The 16,754-nt window shown below is 39.2% G+C and overlaps 1 protein-coding gene across 1 annotated transcript; it reads right to left on the bottom strand.

The window, feature by feature from the left end:
• Positions 1-6,500: 6,500 nt before the first annotated feature.
• LOC142388901 (uncharacterized) lies at positions 6,501-14,950 on the bottom strand. The gene is made up of 11 exons (XM_075474473.1): positions 14,793-14,950; positions 9,229-9,576; positions 8,939-9,049; positions 8,788-8,823; positions 7,618-7,668; positions 7,485-7,511; positions 7,164-7,346; positions 7,030-7,077; positions 6,896-6,955; positions 6,766-6,795; positions 6,501-6,672 (listed from the first exon to the last, which is right to left on the bottom strand). The coding sequence occupies exons 1-11, from the start codon at positions 14,917-14,919 to the stop codon at positions 6,614-6,616; spliced, it is 1,080 nt and encodes a 359-aa protein (XP_075330588.1). The 5' UTR covers positions 14,920-14,950; the 3' UTR covers positions 6,501-6,613.
• Between the last annotated feature and the right edge of the window lie 1,804 nt (positions 14,951-16,754).

The following is a 16,754-nucleotide window of genomic DNA, read 5'->3' as shown; positions in this document are numbered from 1 at the left end:
AAAATAAAGAAACATATTATGCATATGCAAAACAATACTAATCGGACTATTCTTTAGAAAAACAAAGTAACCAATGAATGATTTGTATCATTTCAAATTTGTACAGAGATCAACAAATTAATTTATAACATTCATCAAACCCGCAAGCTCTAAGATATACTTTGAAATGGCTACTTGTGAAGAATCGCACACATACATCAGATCATCAGCGTTACTACCCAAATTCAAACATCCTAACCTACATAAAGCCTTTCCCAATAAATCATAATTTACCATTAAAGACTCATGTGGCTCTTTTTTTTTTTCTCTTCTTTTTTGGAAGAGCTGGATGTTTTAGATCACAATAAATATGAGCTTGACAGAGTCTGCCTCTTAGATATAGTCCTTGATAAGAAAAAAAGATAACTTGCATTAAGTATCTCAATATATCATCGATAAATACGCCTATTTGGAGACAAAGGAAGTAAAAAAAAAAAAAAATCATCTTGCAGATGATTTACGGTTTATAGCTGAAGTTTTTTGGAATCTTGTTCATGGAAATATGACTGGACAGAGTTTGTCTGATTTACAGAAAATACAGAAGAGGTCCACCTGAGACTACCCTGGGGGAAATAGTTTGCCCCTTCTGTGGTGGGTTTCTAAGTTTAGGCTTCACTGAAAGACAAAACAGAAACCACTGTCAGTAGTTTCCTTTACATTGCACAACATCATTTACCCTCAGACAATGTTTAAATCTTTGCATGTACAATATCCTACACCCTTGGACAAAGGATCTTTTTCTAAAAAGAAATAAGATCATTTCATGTAGATTTGTCACTCAAGAGCAGTTTCAAAGGGTGTGAATAGGCTGAAGCTTCACTTACCATTGCTGCAAGGTTGTAAGCAATTTGATCCCTTGCAGATCTCTATATTACAATGGAAATACACCTGGATGAGAGAAGGTTGAGAGACTTCAGAAAAAAGGTGCACATAAACAATGATGACACTACCATTTATCTTCTTACATACCAGGTTTTCAAATGTTGGAGGTCTCACAAAAGAAAACAACTTGACAACAAACCATTTGTGAAGGTAGGGATACGTAATGCTCTCACTGGATACTGGCAACACAACAGTCCTGTGGGTATCACCAGTGAAGGGACACCTTGATTGGATGCAAAGAAACTCCAGTTGATCCTTTTTCTTTTTACCCCTCCATATCTCACGTATTTCACACTCAACCAACCACACTCTGCCTGTTAGCTTTAAATGTTCTCACCCTTTGACGAGCAGGTTCCATCTTTGTGGATGATGTGGGTCTTCAGTTGGTGTAGCCCAGCAGTCCTCCAGCAGCAACACCAAGTCCCTGTCTTCGTGTTTAACCACAAACACCTCCACATACACAGGCTGCCCAAGCTCCCTTACAATTGGAGGGTTGCTAGTGGAATGAAAAGATCTGTAAGAGGAATCTATGGAGAGGGGGAATAAAACATTGAATAAATTGAGTAACAATTACAGCAAAGGTTACTCTGTTCATTTTCAGTCCAAGTTATTTCAAAAGGTGTTCGGTTAAATATAAGAGGCATATAGAGACAACCAAAACATTTCCCAGAAAAGTCAGGAAATAAAGTGAAATAAAAACTGAAATCTGATTTGTTAACTTGTTTAACAGGCAAAAAAACCCCAAAGTAATAGTTTTCTGTGCCTTCACTAACCAATCCATTGCATTTTGGAAAGATAAGTCTAAATTTCATGCATGCCACAAACAAAAAGTATAAATGTTTGGACAGAGTCATGTTTTCTAGGTAAAATCATACATACATTTCAATAGCTGGAAGCAGAAGATACAAAATGTTTTGCATACAACATTGAATACGAGATTTCGGTCACTCAGCTTAGTCGTCGACTGATTCACCTTCTCACAATGTGCCATACATTTTCAATATGAGATGCAGCTGGACAGGAGGCTATGTAAAGCAACGCGGTTTTAAGCCATATGGACTGAGGTCAGGTGCAGTTTTGCTGAAATAACCACTTACCTACTGAGAAACGACTTTGCTTTGTTGATAATGCACATCTCTCTGAAATTTCCAATAAGCAACCTTTGCGTCAAAGGCAACTTCACATTTTGGCAGGTCACCCATGCCTTGGGTGCACCGATGCACCCCCCTTAACGTCACACCCACTCACTTTTACACCTTTTTCTGATGACAGCTTGGATGATCCTTCTCATTTTTTTTCCCCATAAGCAGATGAAAAATGGACTGATCCGACCACAGAACATGTATCCTCTGTTTTGCCGTGTGTCTGAGATGAGCTCATGCCCAGAGAACCTAGCAGAGCAGCTTTTCAGCTCGGACTTGATATGACTTGTTCCTTACATTATACAGGTTCAGGTTACATTTGTCCAATGCAGTGGCAAAGTGTGATCAGTGACAATGGTTTTCCAATGTACTGTCAAGTCCATGTGGCTATGTTGATCAAGGGATTAAATTTTCTCAAGCAGTACCACCTGAGGGCTTGAAAGTCACATGCATCCAACAGCATTTTTTTTTGTTCTTGTCTTTACACACAGATTTCCCATGACAACATTTATAAGTCTTGTCCTCTTTTTTTGGGGGAGGGGGGGCTTAGTTGATTCTCTGACTATGTTTGACATAAGGTGGTGAGCCACCATCCATACGTGCCTGGAAAGATTAAGCTTTGAAGGGATTCCCCTTTTATACCAATTCCTGACACCCTTACCTTACTAATTAATCTCATGTTACTTGTATTTTTTGTGAACATCTCTGCATTCCCTCCCACATTTTCAGAGCGTGTTTCTGGTATGAGATTTTAAATTGGTCTTCAGTTCCAAAATGTTATGAAGTTGGTTAGTGTAAATCATTTATTTGAACTCGCGTCTGTTAAAGGTTCAAACAAATGAACAAATTAAAGACTTAAATTTCTAATTGCATTTTAGATCATTTTTCAAAAGGAGTTTTTCTATAGACTGACAAAATGACAAGAAGCCTGGACCTTTGGCAAACCTCATTTCAGTCCTTAGTATTCCTTTGTTCTTCAGTGTCGATGGGTGCTCAGATTCCCTTTGCTGAATCTCGATGCCCATTTGGGTTATACGAGTCAGTGCAAAGCTACACTGCACAGTTAGACTAGAAACAAAAGGAAAACAAGTTAACTAAAAGCTATATCAACCACATGCAAAAAGGAATAAAAGTGAATCACATCATATCAATCATAATCTTACTGGAATGGAGTATGACGAAATATGACTCCTTGATGGGGAAGTTGTTTCACCTCAATGTTGACCCAGTAGGTAATATTCCCATCTGTAATCTGCAAGCCAAAACCTTTAATTTTGAAAGAATCCTGATTCAACAGGATCCATCAGTGATGTATTCACATTTACCATGAACTGGGTGCCACAGTCAGTGAATGGAAAGCTGAACGTGACAGCTTCGGGGGATCTTTGTTGGGGTTTGCAGTTGTGGCTTTGGTCGGATGGGACCCTGGCTGTCTCTAGGTTCAAAGGTGGGACTGTGGCGTTCCTCAGGATGGTGATGTTGAAACCATTTTGGTTGCAGAAAAACAATCTTGATACCTCTGGTAGGACATTTGCATTCGGCTCTGTAAAAAGGACATAAAGAATGACTGATTAAAAGAATAGGGAATAATAACCGTGACATACTGGTCACACACTCAATCTCTATACCTTTCATTTTCCTTTCACAGATTAGATGTATTGGTTGGACAATTTCAGGTATACCCCCTTCTGCAGGTGCCATGATGACGACCGTGAGACTCGTCATGTATTTCTACTAAACACAATGTTGAAGAATAATTAGAATAAAGTAAATTCTGTGTGACAAATTAATCAACAGACAGGATTTAGAGACGTATCTGCTCACTTGTCTTTGTACAAAACACCCATGGGAAGCGACTGTGAAGATGATAAACGAATGGGTTTCTTCAAGGTAGTAGTGGCAAAGTTTTGCTATAGCAATGGCTTGGTAATATCCACCGTCTTCATCTGCATGATACAAACAAGACTGTAGCAACCACAAGCACCTCAAAGCTCAGTCTAACGCGTCCATCTTTTTAGTGTGTGCGTCTTACCTTGAACATAAATAGTGTAAGGAAGATTGGCAAATTGCTCTTTTGATATGTAAACAGACATGAAGTCATCATGGCAAATGACTATATTATCGTTGGCAGGGGTGTTAAATGTAGCTCGATGCTGGTCTGATGCAGCCCGGACTTTCAGAAAGAGAGGTGAAAGAGAAAAGAATGGCACCAAAATAATGACCAAACTGTTCGTCTTCATTTTTGGTTGCTGAGACTCTGTGAAACAGGTGGAGCAGCTGCTTCTAGTTCACTTTAATTGGCACGAGAGAGAGGCAGCCAAACAAGTCAAAGTGGCTGCAAACCAGCCAGCGTCCTGTGTTCAGATCAGCCAATCAGAGCTGTCTGTGGGGGGCGAATCGGGATGACGTTTTTGTTTATCACACGGTACCATTTAAGGAAAAAAATAAATGAAAAATTAAACAGAAAAATATCAAAGTTTTAAATATGTAATCTTTATATCAGAGTTAGGGTAATGGTCTTCTTTGTTAAGAAAAAATTCTGACTGAGTGAAATGAGCTGGAAGTAGCAGTCTAGTCAAACTCACTAAATTCAAAGAAAAAATGCTTCAGTGATTCTTTTATTTTCGCCTTTTCATTGTTCAGAGAAGGTTTCAGCTGGTAGACAGTCTGGTCGTGGTTATTTCCCCCGTACCCCACACAGATTTTATGTGTTGAAAAGAACAGTATAATGACATTTTTTTTTTAAAACACTAGAGACTGACCGGGAGTGGGAGACTGCTAACTGGGATTTATGTAAATAATAATAGGAATAATAGGAATGCAATAAATAGGAGGCGGGGAGAGGGTAAGTGTTAGCAGCATAGGTGGGCAGCCTCTGGCAATAGCTTTCACTTTCGCGACTTTGTCATTGTAAAATCTCTTTATGATGTACAGGACATGTCTTTCATGAAATAAAATAACAGGAACACTGAGGACAAAGTATCTAAAGTGCTTCTTTTGGAAGATTGTTGGAACAGCTGTACTCCTGCAGGCTTACATCACAGGTCTGCCCTGCAACAAGAATCCAACCAAACGCTTACGGATTTCTCATATACATTTTTTTAACCCTTAAAGTTTTTTCAGAGACTTTCAACAATCATATCAAATCAGTCACCAAATCAGCCTTTTATCAACTTAAGAACATATCCAGAATGAAGGGTTTCATGTCCCAAACAGATCAGGAGAAGCTGATTCATGCTTTCATCTCCAACAGACTTGACTACTGTAACGGTCTTCTGACTGGACTCCCCCAAAAGAGTCTCAAACAGCTGCAGCTCATTCAGAACGCTGCAGCCCGAGTTTTAACCAGAACAAAGAGATCAGATCACATCACCCCAGTTCTCAAGTCTTTACATTGACTCCCGGTCAGATACAGAATAGATTTTAAAGTTCTGCTACTCGTCTACAGATCCCGGAATGGTTTAGGTCCAGAATACATGAATGACATGCTAGCTGAGTATAAACCCAGCAGAGCTCTGAGATCTGCTGACTCAGGTCAGATATTGGAGGCCAGAGTTCAAACTAGACACGGTGAAGCAGCTTTTAGCTGTTTTGCTGCACACAACTGGAACAAACTACCAGCAGAACTGAAATCAGCCCCAACTGTAAGCACTTTTAAATCCAGGTTAAAAACATTTCTCTTTCGGTGTGCTTATGGTTGAGTTTATATTTTTCTTTTTCCCCTCTTCTTTGATTGCTTTTTAACTGTGTGTTTTAATTTTTATTCTATTTTTTCTCTCTTTAAATTGCTTGTTTTTATGCTGTTCTTTTAAATGCCTTGTCTTTATGTAAAGCACATTGATTTGCCTGTGGTATGAAATGTGCTATATGAATAAAGATGCCTTGCCTTGCCTACATTGTCTGCGTCTTATTGAAAAATTGGTGGAAGTAAGCCTGTCTTAGCCATCTCTACCATTCAGTTTGGGAATGTAATGCAAAGCATTTCTTTTTTTCTCAGTTAGGACATTAAAGTATCAACCTTATGACAATACAAGGCCAAATGAAGGCACTTCAGAAGAGACAATAGGATGTCTTTCTTTTTCTTCAAATGAGTCTGACGTTACCGATGGCAAGGTCGTTTAGAGATTTATATTTCAATATGATCTCTCTTTTATAGTATCAGTGAGTGGTATATTTGTAATATGTTTAGCAACACACCTCTTGCACTCCTCTAGAATTATTGTTTTCTGCTATAAAGTAAAATACATATTTCTACCAGCAGGTGGCATTGAAACCTGCATGAGGAGAGAGGTCCACAGCTGATGGGGTCTTTAATGACATTACATACTGCTCAATCAGTTTTGTGGATTTGAGCCACACACACAAGACAATAAATGAAGGGGACCATTCTTCATTGTGAAGTAGTTCATGGCTGTAGCTAATACGCATCTGAAGATGTTATTTTAATGATCTTTATTAAACAGCAGTCATAGATATGCAGTATAGAGAGAAACGCAGTACAAAAAATAGCTGTCACTGTGAAAAGATGTTTACACCGTGTCCTTAATCTTCTACAGCCGGTCGAGCTGGTCTGTGCTCCTGTTGTAAATGGGGTTTTTGTAATCGCAGTCTGAGAGGGAAAGTGGAAAAGTGGGAGAGCAGTTCAGAGGACGCTATAATGTCATCGCTAACATGTCCACAGATGAAGTCAGTCAGCACTCACTGTCTTTGGCTTTCTTTCTCCCCAAGCCCGCTGTAAAAAAAAGAACATATTTACATGTATTTATCTATTTAGCAGTATTTACTCTCACTACCTTCGATAATCCGATGTGTGTCCTGTCAAATCAAATTACCTCTGTCATTCTCCGCCTGTTTTGCCATGGCGTGTTGCTTCCTGAGCTCACGCTGGTTGACTGTAATCAAAAGGATGAGTGAACACACCTGATACAATCAGAAGGATGCGACACAATTAAAGATTTCACATTACCGTAAAAATGTCGATTGAGACTTGCTTGCCGTAACCTGCTGAAGAGTTCTGGAAGGGGCGAGAAGACAGTTGCTGTCATACTGTCATAACTTATACAAACTGCAGTAAACATATTGCATATAACTGTGAAGCACCTGTGTGGAATCTCTGTTTTGTCCTCTGACTTTCCGCCCTTTCAAACCTGAATTCATCCAGGTTTGGATAAATCCCACTGGTGCTTGGACCAGGTTGACTCATGCCCGGATCCTGCAGATCTCCTGGCAGACCACCACGGTCTCTGTTCGGGTCAGCGTGGGCCAAGTATTGGTCATCATTTTCTGTTGTTTGTGAAAGAGTCAATCAGAACATATTGACAGTTTGTTACATTGTTGAATGGTTGCTAACTTTCTGTAAGTACAGAGGCTTTTTCAGCCGGGTGAAATAATAGATGACGGCGGAGGAAGAAGAGGACGCACCGTAAACAAGATTATTGACGTGTGCACCTGCAGGGAAAGTGGGCACATAAAGACAGTGACTCTGCTGTTTGTCAGATATATCAGAATAACTTTGATAAGAGTGCGTTAGTCTTGTGTGTGTGGGATGGATTACCGATATGGTGTTCATCTACTCTCCCTGTTTCTAGAGGTGGAGCACTGGCACCTGCAGTGGAACATTACATTAGACAAGTACTTATTCGAATTAACAGCAAGAACTCTATAAGAAGATTGATGCCTGCAGGTAGGCTACATGTAGCAAGCTTAAGTTATACGTTAATGACTGGGAGTAGAGGGAAAAATATAGAAAATCTTATTCTTTTCCAATATATGAAAAGTCCAATCCAACGCAGAGGGGTACAATATTTTAGTTTGCTTGTTTTCGGCGTTGTTAGTGTTAACTTTGTTGTTCTGTATTTAGAAACATTGCTTCAGTCATTACCCTCCCGCCCTATTCCCTCAGTGTATACAGCACCAGGTTTCCGGGTTTTCATCTTCTTTTTTATTTGCAAAGTAATGTCTTTAACTAAAAGGCCCGGTTTCTGTGTCCAGCACGTTTTGTTTGTTCAGCTGAAGTTGCCGGACTTTACAGCCGGTAATCCAGGAAAAGGATATTTTGATGCAATACCTAATTACAAGGCCAGATTAAAGGGGAAATATTATGAGAATTATTGTTGTTGGGAGCACATATTTGGGTGTCTCACCACCAACTGAAAAACTATGAAAAAACATAAACACATCATTCTGTTTTGTGCCCGCTAGTTCAGAAAATATCTCATTCAGTGACCTGTTCAGATATTCTGTGGCAAATTATGTCACCTAGGTTCGGCCAATAAAACATAAGATCTGTCTTTCCATCCATCCATCCATTTTCTATACCCGCTTAATCCGTCGGTCGGGTCGCAGGGGTGCTGGAGCCTATCCCAGTGGTCATTGGGCGAGAGGCGGGGTACACCCTGGACAGGTCGCCAGTCCATCACAGGACCACACAGAGACAAACGAGACAAACAACCAGACACACGCTCACACTCACTCCTGGGGACAATTTAGAGTCACCAATTAACCTAACATGCATGTTTTTGGACAGTGGGAGGAGATCTGTCTTTCCAAAATGGCAATTCAGTTCAATTTTGACTCCCTCCATTTGGCATTTGAGTGCATACCACTGATGCATTTGTCCATGCGTGACTATTTCATGAAATGCCGTGGCACTGCTTTACTTCATGGAGTTATTTGGTTTACTATTTCACATTTTGCTGTCAGACTGGGTTCAATAATAGCATACCTTCAATGCTTGAACTCACAGGGTAGTTGGCATCGCCTGGAAAAAGAACAAGAATTCTGGTCAATGGCCAATTGATCCCTCTACTGAATTAACAAATAAGAAATTATGTTAAATTCATGGACTGAGAGCAGCAGACGAGGCTTGTACTCACTTGTGCATTTCTTGTAACAGCAGTAGCTGCCGACACTCAGAACACTGAGCAGAATGAGAGCACCAACAACACCAACGCAGATGTAGATCAGCATGTCTTTCGTCAGAGTACCTGTTGCACAGTTGTGGTCTTAGATGCATTTTACAGGAAACAGATACATTAACTTCTTCACTTGTCCGCTTTAGTGTTTGGCCTTTGAGGTTTGACACCCTGGAAAGGAAGACGCAGCATGCCTCTGCACAAGCCGCTGCTTTGTATCATGAAAACTTAGAAACTCGCAATCCACTTACTTTCATTTGCAGACAACTCCACTTTAAAGCAGTCATTCCTGAGCTTGCAACGGTAACTGCCCAGATCAGTGTCTTGTAGGTCATAGATGGAGATGGAGTAGTTCCCCCGTGAGGCCTGGATTGGAAAGGCTTTCACTCGGCCATCTCTGGGGTCCAGGAACTTAACACGCCCATTAGCTGAGAGCTTTACTACGTCCACCATTTTATTCATCTTATTCATCTTACTGCCTTGGGACCATTCAACCCAGTGGTCAATTTGTGTAGAAAACTTGCACGGTATGAGCACAGAAGAGCCAAGAGGAGCGCTGAGTTGTTCGGACATATTGCATTCTTCAAAGAGATGCTCATCTAATAAAAAGCGTCAAACACAAGAACAAGTTAGGACATTTATCTCATGCTCAAATAACAAGAAAACCAGTCACTGAACTTTTCTGTAGGTATTCAAAATGATTGTATCAATGTCTTGCAGTGCGCTAGAAATATATCTTAATGTACATGTATATATTTTTTCCTAATGAATGATAAAATCAAGCATAAAGGCTTAACATGAAACTAATTGGCACTTTTTTTTTTATCTACCCTCAAACTGTTTATTAAAATATTTTACCAATAACAATATAAACATTATATTGGTTGATAAAAGGTACATTTCACAGTAAACTTGTTGTGATTCAACATGAAAACAATGTCACGTAACGATGTACAGTGGAAACAAAATATGAAATTGCATGAGATTACCTTTCTATAATTTCTACATTTCAAGTTGTGCAGTGATCGGAGATGGGAGAAGCAAGTGATTGTAGTTCACTTGTTGATGCAAAATTGTCACAAATAAGGCTGTTTTTATGATAAATCAACACCTACAGTGTTCAAATTAAAAGAAAAAAAAAAATCAAATCGCTGCAACTTGGGTTCACACATGATGTTTAAGTATGAAGTTTCCCATTTACTTTCCTGTTTTTCTATAATTTGTTAACACTGGAACGACTGTAGGACAAATGGCCAGATATAACACTGAAGGTTAAGTGCTTTTGGTATTTGTATCCATGTGGTTTTGGCTTTAATTTACCAGTGGTCTGTTTGGTCGGCTCTACTGTTACACCCTTTGCTTTACGAGCCATTTCAAAAGTTTGATTTCTTTTGAGATAAAAAAGTCCTTTCAGCAGCTGGCTGCATGTTGTACACACATACAAACGTATACAATGAATTTCACTTCTCTGGGCTCCTTACAAGTGATTTTTAAAAGTTTACCCTCAAATCAGCCCCAAACATTTCCACTGCTTTGCTTTACCTTCACTGCACCCTGGCTAGATCTCTTCACTTGGTTTTCTCTCACTTCAAGCATTTTGAAGTAGGGCCAATGTTTTCATGGTTTTATCTGCTTTTCAGTCTAAGCCGTCTAAGTCTGTCCAGTCCAAAGCACATTGTAACCATAAAGATTTACATGATGTTTTTGTAGATTAATTCATACAGATTCAAAAAATAGTGGCAGAGCTCCCGCTCAGGGCGATGGCCTGCCATGGGGAGTCAGTCACAGAATTTCTTATCACATCTTCCACTGACGGCCCAGATGACCTTTCACGCGGCGATTATGTCATTTTTTTTTTTTTACAGAAACTTCTGTCTAACTTGTGCCAGAAAAGTTGAGAAGTTTACCTGGGTGTAATGAAAACTTGCAGATTGTTCAAATTAGTTTGAACCTTTACGAAACAGGCACAAGTGCAAAGGAATTAGTTTTTCTGTGTATTTTTTGACCAACTTTATTGACTTTTGAACAAATCTACATTTTGATGCCAGTACACACTCAAAAAAAAAAAGTTGGGATAGAGCCAAAATCAGAAATCAGTTTATAGAACATACAAGTAGCATTAACACAATAATTGGTGGCAGGTAAGGGTGTCATCTTTGGGTGTAAAAGGAGCATCAAGTGGGGAGCAGCTAAAATCTTGTATTCTGCCAGAATGGACATCGATTCCTCTAGATAGAACTCAAACATTTAGTGTCCTCAGTTCCAAAATGATCAAAGAGGGTATTTATAAGGTGTTATGACACTTCTGTTTGAGTGTACTGCGGACAGGTTTGTATATTGTGTAAATACGTTGTTCGGTGAAGGCACTGAAAAGAATTTTCTTTGTACATGTGTCTGTTAGATAAAGGTTCAAACATATTAATTATTCAAATGATTGATTATTGTTACTAATGTTTACAAAACGTTTCTGGAAACATGATAGGTTTAACATTTAAAGCATGAGTCATGTTATGTGATGACATCTTAATGACACCATTCAGGCAATTTTCATAAATTTGACCAAAAGTGTTTATTTACAGCCTTACAGTTGCAGTTTTTGCGGTAGATTGCAACTGACATCTTCCACAGTATGTTTTCAGTTCAATTTAGCGTCGCGGAGTGCCTGGAGCCTATCCAAGCTGTGATTGGACGGGAGACAGGGTAGACCCTGGACGGGTCGGCAGTCCATCACAGGGCCACACAGCAGGGCCGTATTAAGTCAATGTGGTGCCCCTGGGCACTAAACCTCAAGTGCCCCTAGGCTACATTTTCAAACGTATTCATTCAAAATCAGTAACAATTAAAGCAGCATCCATCTATATACAGTATGTAGGATTATTCAAATATCTCCATTTAAAACCAATCAATTCAATTCACTATCAATCCAAACAGCATCCATATATTAAAATGTACAGATTCAAAATGTGTATCAATTCGAAGAGCATTTGTCTATATTGAAATATATTATCAATTCAAAGAGCATCCACCTATGCAGCACTAACAACACTCCTATTATTCAGGGGGACGTCATTGCCACAGCCGTCCCAGAGCACCATAAGTTGTCTCCCCGGAATGCCAAACCACGCACACTTAAAAACTTAATCAGGGTGCTTGCTCTTTTTCCAAATCAAAATTTCAGACTTTTTCCAGACTTTTTTAAAACTGATACTTTTTTTCCCCAAGACTTTAACTTTATGTTCTTGTAACTTGTGTGGCTACTGCCTACTTCAGATTGTACCAACTGTGTTTATTAGAAATGTTAATTTTTATAGGCTAGTATTCAATGAACAAATGCATTATTCACAGTAAATTATGCTTTTACTGATGAAAACGTTTCAAAACATGAAAATCACAAGTACATGAATTTCACATCAAACAAGTGTCACAAAAACTATCTATAAAAATGAATGTATGTAGAATTCAGTCTCTTCAATCACATTTCATCCCATCAGGCTACAGTACGTGAGCAGTTAGTAAAATTATAGTTTTATAGCCTACCTTCCTATTTCTCATTTCACAATGCCTTTGAGCATACTGTAAAATTCTACCATACATTTATTTTCCATACTTTATTAAGACTTTCACACAAAATCCAAGACTTTTCAAGGTCTGGAAAACAGTGCTTCAAAATTCCATACTTATTAAAGGGGAACTCCGGGGCATTTGAAGCGTGTTTCCATTGCTAGAGGTTGTCAAATAATGATAGTAGGACACAGACAGGTGCAAATCTGCGCTCCCTGTGTGGAGATCGCTCTGTCCGCACAGCATGTCATGCGAGGCTAATACGTGGTGGCTAAGGGGCAAGCGCTAACCCTTCCACGTAAAACAACAACTTGCACACTGCAGAAACGTCACACCACTTTATAAACCATCCGACAATAAAGTCACAAGCCTTACCATCAAAACCATATGCATGGTTCTCACATTACTGGCATGGGGACATTACCAAACAACTTTATAAACAGCATGTAACTCACCGGCTGGTTGTAGGCTCGCGCATGTGAAAGCCCAAAAGAGTCGATGGAGAATAATCCCATATACAAAACAATTATATTCTCTAGAAAAACTACGTTCAAGTATTTAAAACATTACAAGAATATTACTGGGCATGTATTGTTGTAATGTTTTAAATACTTGAACGCAGTTTTTCTAGAGAAGATAATTGTTTTGTATATGGGATTATTCTCCATCGACTCTTTTGGGCTTTCACATGCGCGAGCCTACAACCAGCCGGTGAGTTACATGCTGTTTATAAAGTTGTTTTGTAACGTCCCCATGCCAGTAATGTGAGAACCATGCATATGGTTTTGATGGTAAGGCTTGTGACTTTATTGTCGGATGGGTTATAAAGTGGTGTGACGTTTCTGCAGTGTGCAAGTTGTTGTTTTACGTGGAAGGGTTAGCGCTTGCCCCTCGGCCACCACGTATTAGCCTCGCATGACATGCTGTGCGGACAGAGCGATCTCCACACAGGGAGCACAGATTTGCACCTCTCTGTGTCCTACTATCATTATTTGACAACCTCTAGCAATGGAAACACGCTTCAAATGCCCCGGAGTTCCCCTTTAAGACTTTCAAGACTGGCGCAAGCACCCTGTTAATCACGGCCACAATGCCTCGCAACACCTCTCTCCAATACTACATCCTCTTTTTGTTGTCTGAGAACAACATCAACCGTACCGCATTCCGTGACCTCCTGAGAAGTGAGAGCAGACACTCGCGGTGGCTTGCGCTCTTCTCGTGGGCTGTGACTCTGTCCGGGTGTTTCCAGTCACTGTACCCCTCGGTGAAAGCATTTTGCTGCCCGGCCAGGCATTTACACGCAAAACAATACACCATGCCGGTTGAAGGGGAATATATTAGCCAATCTCTAGACACTGAGTGTTTGTTCGGCAGCTGGCATTGGAAGAGATCATTTGTAAGAAACCTGGTTTTCTTACCGTCGTGCCGTGCTGCTGCTGCATATTTAGCCGCCCGGTTGTGGTAGATGGTGGGACCGTTAGCAATAGCCAGCTGGTTGTCAGCAGTTGTCGATGTTTTTATAAAGAAACGATCTAACACTGGAACATTTTTAATTGCCGCTAAACGCCTGGAGTCTTTTTATTTTTTTATTTTTCTCTTGCATAACCACTCAATTCATGTCTATCCATTTAGTTTTTATTTTTACCGCGTTTTTTAAAAAACATGATGCATTTCACCATAGGTGGACTGGCTCAACTGACAGGTTGAGGGAGGGGGGTTAATGTTCACATTAGGCCACTATTGCTCTTCTTCGGTCAACTTAGAGTCAAATGCATGTTTTTGGACGGTGGGAGGAAGCCGGAGAGAATTGCTTGCTGTGAGGCGACGGTAACCACCACGCCACCGTGCATGGAACATTCCCCTAAGTTTTATTATCAGTTAGTCTAGTTTTTAAAAGTTTTAAACCCTTTTGTGAATTGACAACTGGGTTTAATTATCCTCAAGAGTATATGTCTATAGTTGTGCTAAATGTCAGAATGAAAAATTAGACATGATTTTAAATGATTATTTTTATGACAAGGCGAGGAACCTCATGGAAGTTTTTTGATATTGAACTTTCCGACTACTGTCTATTTGCTTAGAAGAGATTTGCAACATGTTCAATTAATTCAAGTATTCAAACAAAAGAGTTCAAAGAAAACTTAGTCCAACAAATCTGTATGTCAAACCATTAAATGGCCTAAACAGGTGTTTTATCCAATGATCAACATTGTAGTTATAAGAATGCACATTTTAATACCGTAAAAATACTTACTATTTGAAGACACACACGTGAGCCACAGTGGCAAAAGGAAAACCCACTTGTCCGCTTTCATTGTCAGCATCTTGAACAGTGTGATCAACGGCACGATGAAGCCTGTCTTAACTTCTCTCAACGTCATGGCACAAAAACCACAAGACCATCAGAGCTCGTTGAGTACTTCTTAATAAAAAAAAACTCTGTTGTGTTTCATTAAGGACCAACAGCAACCAAGGATTTCAAACAACTTTAATTTGTCAAACTAAATGTGGATCATATAAAACATTAATTTCAGTTGATGTTGCCCAGTTTACAATAATCAGGTGGATTGAAAAAGGATGCCAAATGACAATAGACTCTAACCACTTCCTTTTCAAGTCTGCAGAACTTTCCTTTGTGAGTGAGCCCTGTGACAAGACATAGGCGTGTTAATGTATGAAGGAATCATCAGCTACCGCAGGCTATTTTAAACAAAAGAAATGTATTTGAGCTTCACAGATGTTTTAAGCTTTAAAGATACTGATTTAATGTTGGCTTCTGTTTAAAATCCAGATTTCACAAAGTGAACACTGATTCTTCTTTTTACAACATAATCTATTTCAAAATGTATTCCAAGTAAATGTTAATTCCATTGTAACTCTGTAGAAATTTGTTATGACCGCCTGTAATGTAACATTAGCTCAATTCATCAGTAGAACAAACAAAACACGAGATTACAATACCTAAAAATTTAACTTTGTATGTCTTGCTTTTGTAAAATTCATGTAGGTATATCAACGATGTTGCTTTCTTCCTGTTTTACCAGTTTCACAGTTGTTAAAGGTCACAACGGCACCACAACCATTACAGTACTGTGGGCATTCGGCAACTAATTCTGAGAGCATTTCCTCTGATGTACTGTGAGACATGGTGGGCTGCAGAGACGCCATGCTTGTTGCTTGTTGGGCAGTGGATGTGTGGAGTGAAGGTGTGAAGGCTAAAAAGAACAAACAAACCAGTGCAAATAGCTGTACCCTACCTCACCTGTGTGCTGTCTGTCACACACATGCACTCACAGGCTTTAATCACATAAAGTCCAGCTTAACCTGACAGCTTTAAATTACAACATTAAAGCACAACTGCAGTGAAATCATAGGCAAATTACACTTGATTTTGCTGATTTACAGCTTTGCTCTTTAAGGGACCACAGTCTCTCAATTTCTGAACTCATTCAGAATTTTCTTTTATATAACTTTTTTATTTTGCAAGGAAATACGTTCCATATGAACCGAAGATGGAGACAAAGGTTAAGCACTACAATAAAAGCAGCAGCTACGACGATGCAAAGAATAGGTGTACATCTTATTTCAACTCTGGTTTTTTTTGTCGTCTTTACACATGCCAAAACCTTTGTACTTTTAGATGCCTTCAAACAAACGAGACACAGTGTACTTGGACAACACCACAAGGACGGTCAAGCTTTTACATCTATTTGATATTCTTCTGTTTAAGGTCGTTCTGATAAGCCGTCGGGAGAGAAAAGCACCGCAGAGGTTTCCAAATGATGCATCTCTTGTCAAATATGAGTAAATGTTAGAAGGCTACAAGTGGAAGCAGGTGATTTTAATTGTTTTAAAGACCATCTGTAGTTATCATTATTAGTGAATAAAAATCAGAATAGCACAGTAAATTATTACGAATGGATTTAGCATGATGCAAATGATTCATTGTTTGGCTGTTCACAACTTCATTTTAGCAAAGGAATATAATAATATACATTATTTATTACTATCAATATTGCAGAACCAGACCACGCGCTAAAACTGTACACAGATCTTTATTTCTCTAAATGTTGATGTGATTTCCTGACGAATCAGAGGAGTTAACAAATATCATTTTGACCTTGTTATGCACTCATTCTATCCCTTTTTTTTGACTTGCAATAAAAAATAACTTTAAAAAGTAATCATAATACTACAAATTAGTGCAAAGTTGTCA

Source organism: Odontesthes bonariensis, chromosome 9, assembly GCF_027942865.1.
Source record: "Odontesthes bonariensis isolate fOdoBon6 chromosome 9, fOdoBon6.hap1, whole genome shotgun sequence".
Classification (NCBI taxonomy): Eukaryota; Metazoa; Chordata; class Actinopteri; order Atheriniformes; family Atherinopsidae; genus Odontesthes; species Odontesthes bonariensis.
Note: the sequence above shows the minus strand (reverse complement) of the source record. Positions and strands in the feature narration are given on the sequence as shown.

Coding starts and splice junctions, on each gene's coding strand:
- LOC142388901 (XM_075474473.1), bottom strand. CDS start 14,919: ATGACGTTGAGAGAAGTTAAGACAGGCTTCATCGTGCCGTTGATCACA. Junction 7,669..8,787: donor TGTGAGTTCAAGCATTGAAG/GTATGCTATTAT, acceptor GTTCCACTGCAG/GTGCCAGTGCTCCACCTCTA. Junction 6,956..7,029: donor TCTCAATCGACATTTTTACG/GTAATGTGAAAT, acceptor TTTTGATTACAG/TCAACCAGCGTGAGCTCAGG.